The 14,391-nt window shown below is 42.5% G+C and overlaps 1 protein-coding gene across 1 annotated transcript; it reads right to left on the reverse strand.

Moving 5' to 3' along the window:
• Nucleotides 1-259: 259 nt before the first annotated feature.
• Nucleotides 260-6,435, reverse strand: LOC137381403 (heat shock cognate 71 kDa protein-like). Its single transcript, XM_068053946.1, has 9 exons — nucleotides 6,329-6,435; nucleotides 4,318-4,527; nucleotides 3,678-3,883; nucleotides 3,441-3,593; nucleotides 1,906-2,461; nucleotides 1,577-1,779; nucleotides 1,265-1,463; nucleotides 844-1,076; nucleotides 260-620 (listed from the first exon to the last, which is right to left on the reverse strand). Exons 2-9 carry the CDS (start codon nucleotides 4,520-4,522, stop codon nucleotides 444-446), a joined length of 1,932 nt encoding a protein of 643 aa, XP_067910047.1. The 5' UTR covers nucleotides 4,523-4,527; nucleotides 6,329-6,435; the 3' UTR covers nucleotides 260-443.
• Nucleotides 6,436-14,391: the final 7,956 nt, after the last annotated feature.

Below are 14,391 nucleotides of genomic sequence, written 5' to 3' on the forward strand. Positions count from 1 at the left end.
TCCAGGGAATACAATCCTTGTTTGTAAAACAACTGCCATCATTCCATTAAATTTACACTGCACACTTCAGTGAGTCTCACATCATTGTGAAAAGCAAAGCTTTAAAATGCTTGCCCAACAACCTCCCCCTTAAAGGGCACCTTTCAATTTTATGTAAAAAGGATCATACACCATTTTTGCAGCAAAGGCACAAAGTAACTGATTTACAACCAAATGCTCAACTCCCTCCACCCCCCAAAAAAAGGCACAAACATGGCAATTTCTGGTCATCAGTTTTATTAAAGACTGACAAGTATTCTTTCTAGTGATGTTCAAGTGCATCCAAAATTTTGGCACTTAACTAAAATCTGTTCATAGTCCTCAAGCAGTTTAGACAGTTTTAAGTGCACTTATTAGCCAATCCTAGTCAAACACTAATGACCTATAAAGACATGCTATGTACTTTAATCAACCTCCTCAATTGTTGGACCAGATGCTGCACCTGCACCAGAAGGAGCACTACCAGCACCAGGAAAACCACCTGGTGGACCACCAGCTCCCTGATACAACTTTGTGATGATAGGATTGCAGATTTTCTCAAGTTCCTTCTGTTGGTGCTCATATTCATCCTTTTCAGCAGTCTAAAAAAGGGGGAGAAAAAAAAATCAAATTAATTAAGTTTAAAAACATTAGCTGGGGGGGGTGGGGGGAAAAAGAAGACGCTCAGACATCCAAGGAAGATTTGCCATCACAACCCTTGACAGAGTTCTAGTGGAAACTACGAATGGTTATGGTTTACACTTCATCATAGCGCATGATTCAATTTGTACCTAAAGTTGAAAAACATCTGCCCTGGTAATTTACCTGGTTTTTGTCTAGCCAGCTGATAACTTCATTACATTTGTCTAAAATCTTCTGCTTGTCATCATCACCAACTTTGCCCTTTAACTTTTCATCCTCAATTGTGGCCTTCATGTTGAAAGCATAAGATTCCAAAGCATTTTTTGCAGCAACCTTTTCACGTTGCTGGTCATCTTCACTTTTGTATTTTTCAGCTTCCTGGACCATGCGTTCAATATCTTCCTTGCTCAAGCGACCTAAGAAAGAAAATTGGTGAGTTCAATGCAATACATGAGATTTAAGTTGGAGGACAAACTGGAGAAAAGACATCCAAGAAAGGTGGTTTGCCAGCTTTGGATAAGACTTCTGGTGCAAAACAAATTTGGGATTCTTCACATCACAGAAGTTTGAAGCTTAATTAAAATTAGTGCACAGATATCTCTACCTTTGTCATTTGTGATGGTGATCTTGTTTTCCTTTCCAGTGCTCTTATCCACTGCAGACACATTCAAGATACCATTGGCATCAATATCAAATGTCACCTCAATTTGAGGCACACCCCGTGGAGCAGGTGGAATTCCAGTCAACTCAAACTTGCCTAGCAAGTTGTTATCCTTAGTCATGGCTCTTTCACCCTCATACACCTAAAAAGAGATCATACATATTTTGAACTCATACACTTTACGCCTTTATGCAGAGTATGTGCTAGAGTAGAACTTGTTTGGTTATGCAACTCCAAAAAAAAGTCAGATTTTACCTGGATCAGCACACCAGGCTGGTTATCAGAGTAGGTAGTGAAGGTCTGTGTTTGCTTTGTTGGAATGGTAGTGTTGCGCTTGATTAGTGTAGTCATTACACCACCAGCAGTCTCAATGCCCAGTGATAGAGGAGTAACATCCAACAGCAGCAGATCTTGCACAGCCTCAGACTTGTCACCAGCCAAAATGGCAGCCTGCACAGCTGGAAGAGTACACAAGAAAAATGTTATGCTTCAAATTGATAAAAGGGAACACATTAAAAGGAAGACTGCACAAGAACTAGATTCAAGTCATTTCCATACCATCAAGGTATTGAATTCATAACTACCTGCACCATATGCAACAGCCTCATCAGGGTTGATGCTCTTGTTCAATTCTTTGCCATTGAAGAAATCTTGCAGCAACTTCTGGATTTTGGGAATGCGGGTGGATCCACCAACTAGTACAATGTCATGGATTTGAGCCTTGTCAATCTTGGCATCTCTCAAGGATTTCTCTACAGGCTCAAGTGTGCCACGGAAGAGGTCAGCATTGAGCTCTTCAAATCGTGCCCTCGTGATGGAAGTATAGAAATCAACACCCTCGTACAGAGAATCAATTTCAATGCTAGCTTGCGTACTGGATGACAGCGTACGCTTTGCACGTTCACATGCGGTGCGGAGACGGCGAACAGCTCTCTTGTTGTCAGTAATGTCTTTCTTGTATTTGCGTTTGAATTCTGCAATAAAATGGTTGACCATGCGGCTGTCAAAGTCCTCACCACCAAGATGGGTGTCACCAGCTGTAGATTTGACTTCAAAAATACCATCTTCAATTGTTAAGATGGAAACATCAAAAGTACCACCACCCAGGTCAAAAATTAGGACATTTCTTTCAGCACCAACCTACAGTAAAAAAACAATCAAAAGTTATGATGCCTTGAAGCAACCTACAATTGAAGAGGACTAACTATTCAAGAACTGCTGGGAAGGTTTTAGACAAGCATCACAGCTCCAGCGACCCAGGTTCAATTCTGGGTACTGCCTGTGTGGAGTTTGCAAGTTCTCCCTGTGTCTGCGTGGGTTTTCTCCGGGTGCTCCGGTTTCCTCCCACATGCCAAAGACTTGCAGGTTGATAGGTTAATTGGCCATTATAAATTGCCCCTAGTATAGGTAGATGGTAGGGAAATATAGGGACAGGTGGGGATGTGGTAGGAATATGGAATTAGTGTAGGATTAGTATAAATGGGTGGTTGATGGCCGGTACAGACTCAGTGGGCCGAAGGGCCTGTTTCAGTGCTGTATCTCTAAACAGAAACTAAACACGTAGTTAAACACATCTTTGTTGTATTAAATTCAAACTTATAGTTGCATTTGGCTTCACTGCTGTATGAGTATTTATGCAACACCAAAAGATGTAATGTGCTGAAAATGGACATTGGGTCATGGAAGTGGCCATCAGCCCAGGGGGCAGGGTGCAGGAGTTTGGGGAAGAATTCTGGGAAGTATGACAAAGCACAGTTGCCAATAGAAATATGAAGTAATTTGAAACTAAACACCATGGTATTTGCTGCTCAGTGTGCCTGGTCACACCTGGTGTGAGATAAAGTTAATTAAATTGATACTCTGGTTGAAAAGCATAGCCAGGGGTCTTCACAGCAGGCCAAGGTGGTCAGATATGGCCATTAAAAATAGGCACTGTTTTACAGTGCCAAGAATATACCCCAACAGAAAATGGAAATTCTAAGTAAAATCCAAGTAAGATAGTGGGAAGACAAGTCTAGTCATAAATGAGAACTTACATGTACATTTACTATTTACACTCAATATATCCTGGAAACATTACAATTGCTCACAAAGCAATTACAAGTTGTTCACCACATACCTTCTTGTCCAAGCCATAAGCAATAGCAGCTGCAGTTGGTTCGTTGATTATACGCAGCACATTGAGGCCAGAAATAGTACCAGCATCCTTTGTAGCTTGTCGTTGAGAGTCATTGAAGTAAGCTGGTACTGTGATGACTGCATTTGTAATAGTCTAGATAAGGGAGAAAACAGCATTTAGATATCACTATTGAACAATTTTAAAACAAAATACTTGAAGTGAAAATTGTACTGTTACCTTCCCAAGATATGCCTCAGCAATCTCCTTCATTTTCGTCAACACCATGGAGGACACTTCTTCTGGGTAAAAGGACTTCTTTTCAGCTTTGTATTCAACTTCAACCTTGGGCCGGCCACTATCATTGATGACACAGAATGGCCAGTGTTTCATGTCAGACTGAACCACAGCATCTTCAAACCTGCGGCCGATAAGGCGTTTGGCATCTGCAATACAAGATATTAGCTCAGGTGTCTATGTTATGCACACTAGGAATGCATCAAACATTGATCCAACAGAACAAACCAATTTTTAGCTGCCCAAAGACAGCAATACCAACAGCAATGGAGCACAAGTCCTAGTTTTTCATTCCTTACTTGGCATTCTTTACTCTCCCCCACCCCAGTAATTGCTTTGGGAACAGATGAATCTGCAAACAAATATTTTTAATGACATCCACTAGAATTACAGTAGATGGCATGTTGAAGTCCCTGGAATTTACCACAGATCCAGCTTAATGTCAATGACTAATAAACCCAACCTTTACTAAATGGGTTCAAAGATCAGCTGATCAAATAAACCTTCCCCTCCAGATTACCATTATAAATACCCAAATGAGGAAAATCAAAGTGGGCAAAAAGCCAGTACACAGTTAACTCACCAAAGACTGTGTTGGTTGGGTTCATTGCCACTTGGTTCTTTGCTGCATCACCAATAAGCCTTTCTGTATCAGTGAAAGCAACATAGCTTGGAGTGGTTCGGTTGCCTTGGTCATTGGCAATAATTTCAACTTTTCCATGCTGGAAGACACCTACACAGGAGTAGGTTGTCCCAAGATCAATACCAATTGCTGGTCCCTTGGACATTGTGCCTGAAAAAAAAAAACTGTTGAGTTAATTTGTATGTCCAAGTCAGCTCAACATCAATGAACCCAAGATATCTTTACATCCAACTTGTGTCTCAGAACTGCATTTTATTTTGCCTGATTAAATACAGCATGCCTTGGAAAACTACAAGCAGTGTGCCAGCTGCACCTGCTCCTTGGCCACTGCAGGTCACATGGTGTTCATAACTGTAAAATCCAGTTTGAGACAAAAGTGAAGTGTGCTATGAAAAGAGCAGCCTACTTCTCAGCAGAAATTCTATAAGGAGCTACAGGTACCGTTAATGCCCCAAGCAGGGACAAATCCTGTGAATAGACTATTGCTGGAGGTAGCAAAATTCCTTCTCACTTCCAATTTAAGAGTCTTCGCTTCAAGATTGAAGTTTTCTTGACTATTTTCTAAATTCCACAGTAAAGCTTCAACCAAGAGACTTTTAAACTCAGTGGATCCATTTCTATACTTTAGAAAGAACTGTTTGAAGCCTGCTGCAGCCAAATGCCTATCTACCAACTTTCACCAATTCCATGTGGAGAATTGAAGTAGCATCTAATTATTTTTAGACTAGGATATCTCACCCATCAGGAACGTAACCCACAAAGACTTTTATTTATTCAAATGCAATTTGAGTGAGAATGGAGAGTTAAGTTAAAAGTAGCTACAAGGCCTTCAACCACAAGTTTATCTTACTGCTCAAAAGTTAAATTTGTTGTTCTTGAAAGATAACTGGTTTGGTCCATTTTATTCTGGGGATTACTAGAGTGTTTAATTTGGCTATTCTCCAGTTGGGTGGGACTGAATTGACAGTGCATTGCTCCTGCCTCAGTCTTAAGACTTGCAAATAGTTATCAAAAGAGTCACCAAAATGGAGGTGCGTACATCATACTTTGAGTAATAATCTGACAAGATTAACAATTCATGTAACATGACTGGTGAAAGCCATACCTCGAGTTTCCTCCTGCCACTCAGCAATGCTGAGATGAACTACTACCTCTGTTTTAAACATTAATTAAGAACAGGAAGTGCTGGAAATACTGAAGTCTGGCAGCATTTCTCCACAGGTGTTACTAAACCTGCGGAGTATTTCCAACACCCGCAGTATTCTGCCTACATGTTAAATACCAATGCCTACCGGGATGAAAATCATAAGTTAATTTTGGTAGCCGAAGGAAGAGTATTGGAAATCTAAACTAACTTCCCTATCCCAACAAAGCACGTGTCCGGGCGCAACACGTGGTCTAACAGCACGGCGTCACATCTGGCACAGAAAGACCGATTTGACTAGAAAGGTTTCGATTTTGCTGTGAACTCAGCATTCCCCAGTGGGGTTGCAGTTTTGAGGCCTTTATTCGCCCTCCGGAAATCAAGGCCTTTAAAGCTTCCCGAAACTTCCTCCGATCTCATTTATCCATAGAGATTGAAAACAAAACACCATCAATTGCTGAGGGCAGAAAAAGTGTTAACAAGCAGTTAGAAGGCGCATCGAGGAAAGCGGGGGCTCAGGCGAATAGGGAATCAGGAGAATAGGGAACTTTCTTGTTCCAAACACCGGTACCATTTCCCAATGAGAACTGGGCGGATGGAGGGATAATAAAATCATCAACACTCGCACTCTAATCGGAATGAACAGTTTAGCAACTAAAAACACGGGAAAAGGGAAAAAAATTAAAGCGCAAAAAAAAAAATCGACGCCAAGCGCTTAAGTAGGCCCTCAGGTTCACCCCCCAAATAGAAAAGCAAATTTACAGCCATGTGGCGGGGCACTAAACCTTGTTACGGTTGATATTTTACCTGATGGTTAATGCGTGTCCTCACACAGAAAGCTGTTGGCGATGTCCGCAGCGCCGCAATGAGACCGAGCCTCGCCCCACCCCGGGTTTTAAGCCTCGGCAGAAAGTTCTAGAAAGCGGACTGCGTCACTCCTTTCCTCCGACCAATCAGCGCCGCGCCAAGTTGGGTGCGTCAGCGGGAGTGGCGGGAACCGACGCGAGGAGCTGATTGGCGGAGGTCCAAAGGTTTTTTTCAACCGTTGTATGTTGCCTTTTTAGGCTGTTGGAATGGCGTCGACCAAGACAAGCTTTTGGTCAACTTCAAGCAATATGAACAAACGTTCATTGTATATTTGTAAAAATATTCTCCCATCTTTTCAATAAGTGCGGAAAAATAATTGACTTTTTGTTGGAAAAATTTACTTTTGATTCCATCCCCATTGTGTTTGACAAATATTTTGCAAGTATCATTTTCAAGTGAACACGCAAAGCACTTGAAGTATGCATGCTAATACAGGAACAATACTAAGGAAGCTGATTGCTACCTACCTTTATTGTTCTTTCGATCTCATGGATCATTGCTTAAGTTTATCTGTCAGCATGCAGCAAAGTGAAAGCACACTTTTTCTCTCATTCATAATTCTTGTTCTCACTGATGAGGCCAAATGAAGAGGAAATCAGTAGCAAGGATAGTGCAGCAGCAACTTTGCTGGAGTATGACATTTATTTAAGGTGACAAAATTATGATCTTTTCATGTGTAAAATTAAAAGCTGCATTTTAGGACAATATTGCAAGTGCGCCATAGTTACAATGATCCGAGAATGCACTAATGTTTGCCAAACGTTTCTTATGCATTGCATTTCCAGTGTCTAAATATTTTATCACATTTCAAAAATATCTAATTTATCTCATGGTTTTATATAATTGAAAATGGTGACATGCTTACAGCATTTCCATTTTTTTTAGAGATGTTATTTACTTATACTTGAGACATCTCTCAAATTTGCCTGAAAATAATACAGCTTCATCTTTGCGCACACAAAATATGTAGGCAGAAGGAACAATGATGAAAAATATGCATAGGAGTAATACTGAATATGTGGGAGGGGGGGGAGTAGCAGATATCTCCATGAATAGCATTAAACTAAAAGTGAAGATAGAAGAGATTTAGGGGTGTTTGTAGACTCATCATGTAACATGGTAATTCATTGCAGAACAGCAGCAACAATAGGATGCTTTATTGCTTAAATAAGTATAGTGCAAGTTAGAGCATGGCTACCCGACGGAACCTGACGACATGTGTTGGGTTCAGGTCGGGTCGAGTCGCTCTTTCGGCTCTGGCATTCGGGCTCGGATCAGGCCAGGTCGGACACACTCTATCACCACCTCCGTTATGTGACTCCAATGTTAATGTACTTTTTGGACTTGAAAGGTTGTTTAGTTACAGTTTTTTTAAGCTTGTGCAGAAAAGCAACAAAGTGGAAAACAGAAGCTAGGTTAACTGATGGTCAGGTCGGGTCGGGCCGGGCGCGGAAAAAAATGAAAGGGCTGGGTCGGGTTCGGGTCGGATGTGGTTCTGTCAGGCTCAGGTCGAGTATCATTTGCAGACCCGAGCCGGCCTTTAGTGCAAGTAAGGGAATGTGCTAAAATTGTACAGGGCTCTGGTCAGGCTGCCCTATTTTTACTGTAACTAATTTTTCTCACCAATACATAAACTTTAAAGTTCTTTGAAACATCTTTGGACGAGGATTGAGTTATGACTGAGGAATGGCTGGAGAAAAGTGAGCTTTTCAACCTTAAAAGGTGACTGAAAACTTTTTAGATATGTATTAAATTGTACAGAAATCGATAAATCTGGTATCCTACTTCTGAGTAAACTGTGACAGGACAAGACTGCCATGTTCAGAGTTTTAATTTGCAGCTATGACGACTCAGTAAGACCACATAGTCTCAGCAAGGTCACAAGAAGCTTTCTGTGACTGGTTAACTCCACAGATTTACATGCATTATCAATCCAAATTTTTTGATTCTAATTTGAGTTACCTATTACTGATTTTAGTTTTCACAGGCTTCCCATATCATTTTAATAGCAGCACCCTCTTGTAGATGTTTGCATTGCTCTGCACAAAACAGGAGGGACAAGGGAGCACTGATTCAAACTGAAGACAAATTTTGAACTGATGGCAGAAAGGGGTTTTACACGCAGTGATCAACACTTGGAACAGATTCACAGATAGGATAGTGGATGCAAAAACCTTGGAATTATTTAAGATAGTTGAATGCTATGGCGAAGATTATAGATTTTTCTAGATGGATGAAATAAGATGGGTCAAATAACCTTGCTGAACCATATATATATACATTTGCCTTTTCTTCCCTTATTTTGAATATATTTAACACACAGATATTGATAGTTCCTATTTATGCCATGTTTGTGAAAATATCCCATTATACTCCTGGGCTGGCAGCTACCTAGGGAGCTCCGTTGCTGTGCAACTGTATCCTTGGCCATCTGTTACCCCAATCTCCTCAGTTTCACTATTTAAGATCCCCTGGCTGTACTAGTGGGTGCATAAGTTCAAGCTGCTTGTTTAAAGTTAGTTTGTCCCACTTTCCATCCCCTGACTGTGCCTGCTCTTTGTTTTCATCAGTGAGCACTGAATCTTTGCTCAAATTTGACTTCCAAATTCCTCAACTGCGTTGCTGTCAAGACTTCGCTACTGCACTGGACTACACTGTAAGGCTCAGCTGCTGTGACCCTGATCTTCTATTCAGTTGCTTAAGTTTTAAAGTAATTTTTTCTATAGCCTACAACCCATCCCCTACCTCTGCAGTTTGTTGCTGAGCTTTGTCCTGCTGATTTTTCAGCTTTATTTTGCTCCAGTTGATCCTTCAGTGCATTCAAGACCATTTACGGCCCAAGTACCCAAGGACCTACCCCAGTGACAGCAAAGAATGGAGTGGCGCAGATCAAGGACAGAGAGGCAGTCAGTGCTTGTTGGAAGGAGCACTTCGAAGATCTCCTCAACCATAACTTGGTCCTTGATGTGAGTGCCCTTGATCACATTCCACAGCATGCTACCCACCAAGACCTTAGGCACAATCCCAGCAAGACAAAAGATTGAAAAGGCCATCCAACAGCTAAACAAACAATAAGGCCGCCGGCGTAAATGGAATTCCCGCCGAAATTCTAAAATATGGCAGAGAGGCACTCTTGACAAAAATACATGGTCTCATCCCCCTCATCTGGAAGGAGGAGAGCATGCCAGGGGATCTCAGAGACTCCATAATTGTGACCATCTTCAAAAAAGGTGACAAGACTAGAGAGGGGTATCCCTGCTGTCCACCACAGGGAAGGTCATCGCAAGAGTCCTTCTCAACCGCCTCCTCCCCGTGGCTGAAGAACTCCTACCAGAATCACAATGCGGATTCCGTCCATCAAAAGGCACAATGGACATGATCTTCACAGCAAGACACCTCCAAGAAAAATGTTTAAAAATGTAGGGAGCAGCAGCAACCTTTATACATGGCATTCTTTGACCTCACAAAGGCCTTCGACTCTTTCAACCTGGAGGGATTATGGAACATCCTTCTCAAATTTGGCTGTCTGGAGAAACTCGTCACCAGCCTCCGCCTGCTGCACAATCTCATGGAAGCTGTAATCCTTGCCAATGGATCTCCCACTGACCTAATTGGAGTGCAAATAGGGGTTAAGCAAGGCCGTGTCATCGCACCAATGCTCTTTTCCATCTTCCTTGCTGCAACACTCCACCTCATCTCCTTGAAGCTCCCTGTGGGAGTAGATCTACTCTACAGGACGAGTGGGAAACTATTTAACCTATGTCGCCTCCAGTCCAGAACCAAGGGCACTCCAACCTCTGTCATTGAACTGCAGTACACTGACGATGCTTGCGTATGTGCACACTCAGAGGCCGAGCTTCAAACCCTTGTCGATGCATTCATGGAGGCGTATGAAAGAATGGGCCTTAAACAAAACATCCAGAAGACAAAGGTCCTCTACCAGCCTGTTCCCGCAGTGCAACACTGCCTCCCGATCATCAAAATCCACGGCGAACCACTGGACAATATGGATCACTTCTCATACCTTGGGAGCCTCCTCTCAGCAAGGGCAGACATCGACGATGAACCTCAGCATCGCCTTCAGTGTGCCAGCGCAGCCTCGGTCATCTGCGGAAAAGAATGACGACAAAGACCTCAAACCTGGCACCATGCTACTGGGCCGCAGTGTTACCTGCCCTCCTGTATGCGTCGGAAACATGTACAGCAGACATCACAAAGCCCTGGACAGATAACACCAGAAGTGCGTCTGCAAGATCCTGCAAACTCAGTGGCAGGATGGGCACTCCAATATCAGTGTCCTTTCTCAAGCTAATATCCCCAGTATCGAGACACTAATCATGGCAATTCAGTTACGTTGGGTGGGCATTTTGACTACTTCTTCATACCCGAACTTATCACTTCTACTTCTCCTGTTTTTCCAAAGTCCTTGAAGGTGTTGTCACCACCAAATCCTTGCCCAGCTTTCTTACACCTCCATGCTTGATACCCTCCAATCAGGTTTTCACCTGCTTACAGTGCTGAAACGGCCCTTATCAAAAATCACAAGTTACACCGATGTGACTGTGAACGTGGTAAACTATCACCTCTCATTCTCCTCGAGCTGTTTGTGGTATTTGACACCGTTGACCACACCATCCTCATCCAATGCCTCGCCTCCATTGTCCAGTTGAATGTGACAGCTCACGCCTGATCAGACTCTTACCCGTTCAATTGTAACCAGAGCATCTTCTGTAATATTTTCTCTTTTCGCCTCACACCATTACCTCGAATCCTCCAAGTATCTATCCTTCGCCCTCTCCTATTTCTTATCTGCAAGCTCCCCCTAGGCAACCTCATCTGAAAACACAACGTTTGGTTCCACATGTACGCTGACGACAGCCAGCTCTACCTTACCTTCACCTCTCGACCCCTCCACCGTCTCTGATTTGTCATGCTGCTTGTTCGACATCCAGTCCTGGATGAACAGAAATTTCTTCCAACTAAATATTGGGCAGACCAAAGGCATTATTTTCAGTCCCTGACTTTCTCCCTCTCTCTGGTCACCGTCTGAGACTGTCTACTACCTTGGCATGCTATTTGATGCTAAGGCAAGCTTGCAAGACTACCTTCCTCCACCTCTGTAACATCTGACTCTACCCCTGCCTAAGCTCATTTGCTGCTGAAACCCTCATCCAACCTCTAGACTATTCTAATGCACTTTTAACTGACCTCCCCTCTTCCACAAATTCAAACTGATTCAAAACTCACACCAAGTTCTGTTCAGACATTACCTCGCTGACATTTGCTCCTGCTCCAGCAACGCCTTGACTTTAAAATTCTCAACTTTGTTTTCAAGTCCCTCCTCAGCCTCACCCCCTTATCTCTGCAACCTCTTCCAGCTCTACAACTGTCTAAGCTATTTGCACTCCTCCAATTCTGACCTCTTGTTCATCTTTCCACCATTAGTTTCAGCTGCCTGAGCCCTCGGCTCTGGAATTCCCTTCCTAAACCCCTCTGCCTCTCTATTTCCTCCTTCAAAATGCTCCTTAACATCAACCTCTTTGACCAAACATTTGGTCATCTGACCTAATACCACCCCCTGTGGCTTTGTGTCAAATTTTGTTTGATAATGTTAGTTAAGTACCATGCTAAAGGCACTATATAGATGCAAGTTGCTGTGCATTTTTATTCATTTTCAGGATGTGTCGCTGGCAAGACTGGCATTTCTCACCTACCTCTTGCCCTGAGGTGGCAGTAATGGGCTGCCTTCTTGAACCTCTAGTAGCTTGCTAGATCATTTCCCCTAGGGAAGTCAAAAGTAACGCACATTGATGTGGGACTGGAATCTCACATAGACCACACTGGGTAAAGAAAGCACGATTTATTCCATAAAGAACAGTAATGAATGAGTTGGGCTTTTACGTCCATTCGTGTCCACATTTTGACTACTGCTTCATACCCGAACTTATCACTTCTACTTCTCCTGTTTTTCCAAAGTCCTTGAAGGTGTTGTCACCACCAAATCCTTGCCCAGCTTTCTTACACCTCCATGCTTGATCCCCTCCAATCAGGTTTTCACCTGCTTACAGTGCTGAAACGGCCCTTATCAAAAATCACAAGTTACACCGATGTGACTGTGAACGTGGTAAACTATCACCTCTCATTCTCCTCGAGCTGTTTGTGGTATTCGACACCGTTGACCACACCATCCTCATCCAATGCCTCGCCTCCATTGTCCAATTGAATGTGACAGCTCACACCTGATCAGACTCTTACCCGTTCAATTGTAACCAGAGCATCTTCTGTAATATTTTCTCTTTTCGCCTCACACCATTACCTCGAATCCTCCAAGTATCTATCTGTCCACTGGTTACTAACCCTTCTGCCATTGGAAACTACCAAAACCATTCACAGGCTTTAACATCTATCAAATTTCCTTTTAAACTTCTCTGCACTATTGGACTGTTTTGATTCACTGGGACCTTCTACTTTCCGGAGATATTTGCTGCAGAGAGACAACTGTCACCTCATCACATCTTAAGAACATGCAAAAATGACAGGCAGAAATTGGAAAGTGCTAGAAATCTGTGGGGAGAGAAGGTTAATGTTTCAGATCTATGACTTTTCAACCTTTGATATTGGATGCAAGGTCACAGACCTGAAATGTTAGGTTTCTCCACAGATGCTACCAGACCTGCTGTGCAATCCTAACTTTTTATTTCAGAATTCCAGCATCTGCAGTATTTTGCTTTTATTATATAGGCAGAAAACATCAGATGGTCCATCAAGACAGCCCCACACTCATGATACATGGAGCATTGCATGATATTTCCTGGCCCTGCTAGGTAAAAGCAAGAAATCAGGAAAGCAGCTGACATATCAGTGTTTATTGCAAGGGGGTTGTCATTTTACAGCAAAGAAATTTTGCTGCAATTAACCTGGAGTACTGTATAGTTTTGGTCTTCTTACCCAAGGAAGGTTATATATGCCTTAGTGGGGTGCAATGTTGGTGCACGTGATTGATTCCTGGGATGATAGGGCTGTATTGTGAGAGATTGAGTAGAATGGACTCATTCTCTGGAGTTCAGAATGAGGGGCAATCTCATTCCAATATATAAAACTCTTAGAAGGCTTGGCAGGGTAGATGCTGACAGCTTGTTTCCCTTTGCTGGAAAGTCTAGAACTAGGGATCAGTCTCAGGATAATAGGGTCAGCTATTTAGGATTGAGATGAAACATTTCTTGAGGTATTTATCTTTGGAATTATCTACCTCAGAGGGGTGTGGATGCTGAGTCTTTATTCAAGACTGAGATCAAGAGATTTTGGGCACTAAGGTAATCAAGCGATAGAAATCAGGCAGGAAAGTGGACTTGACAGTTTATCCTGGTCCTTATTGAATAGCAAAGTAGACTTTGTCAGCTCACATGGTGACCTGAAAGCAACACTAGGTTGGCAGTTTAGTGGGAATGTGGACAATGGAGCAGGACACAAGAACTTGCATTTATAAAGCAAGTCAAGATGTCCCAAAGTATTCTACAGCCAATTAAGTACTTAATTTTAATGCAGTCAAACAATAGCCAATTGGTAAACAGCAAGGTTCTGCAAAACAGGAATATAATAATGATCTTTACACTTTGTGTAATGTTGATTGATGGAACAAGCTTGAGCACAAGGGAAGATGGGAGGAAAAAATTGAAGATATGGATTCAAGTGTAAGCAGTGGCAACCTGTGGTGGAAAGAGGCTAGTCTTGGTTGACAAAGCAATGAGGAAACAAGGCATGCAGTTGAACAAAGTATGAACCTTAGTGGCAAATCCACAAAATCCTCACACTTGTAGTAGTAAAAGGTGGAAAGTGGGCAAGTTAGTTATATGGAGAAAAGCAGCTGGAAGGTTATTTCTGCTCTCAAAAGGATTCTGAAGAGTAGGCCAGAGTACTTGATGTGAATGAAACAGATTGCTAAGTCATTTGTGCACAAGATAAGCTCAAGTCAGCACTCCTTGGACTTGGAGGAAAGATGGGGC

Source organism: Heterodontus francisci, chromosome 22, assembly GCF_036365525.1.
Source record: "Heterodontus francisci isolate sHetFra1 chromosome 22, sHetFra1.hap1, whole genome shotgun sequence".
NCBI lineage: Eukaryota > Metazoa > Chordata > Chondrichthyes > Heterodontiformes > Heterodontidae > Heterodontus > Heterodontus francisci.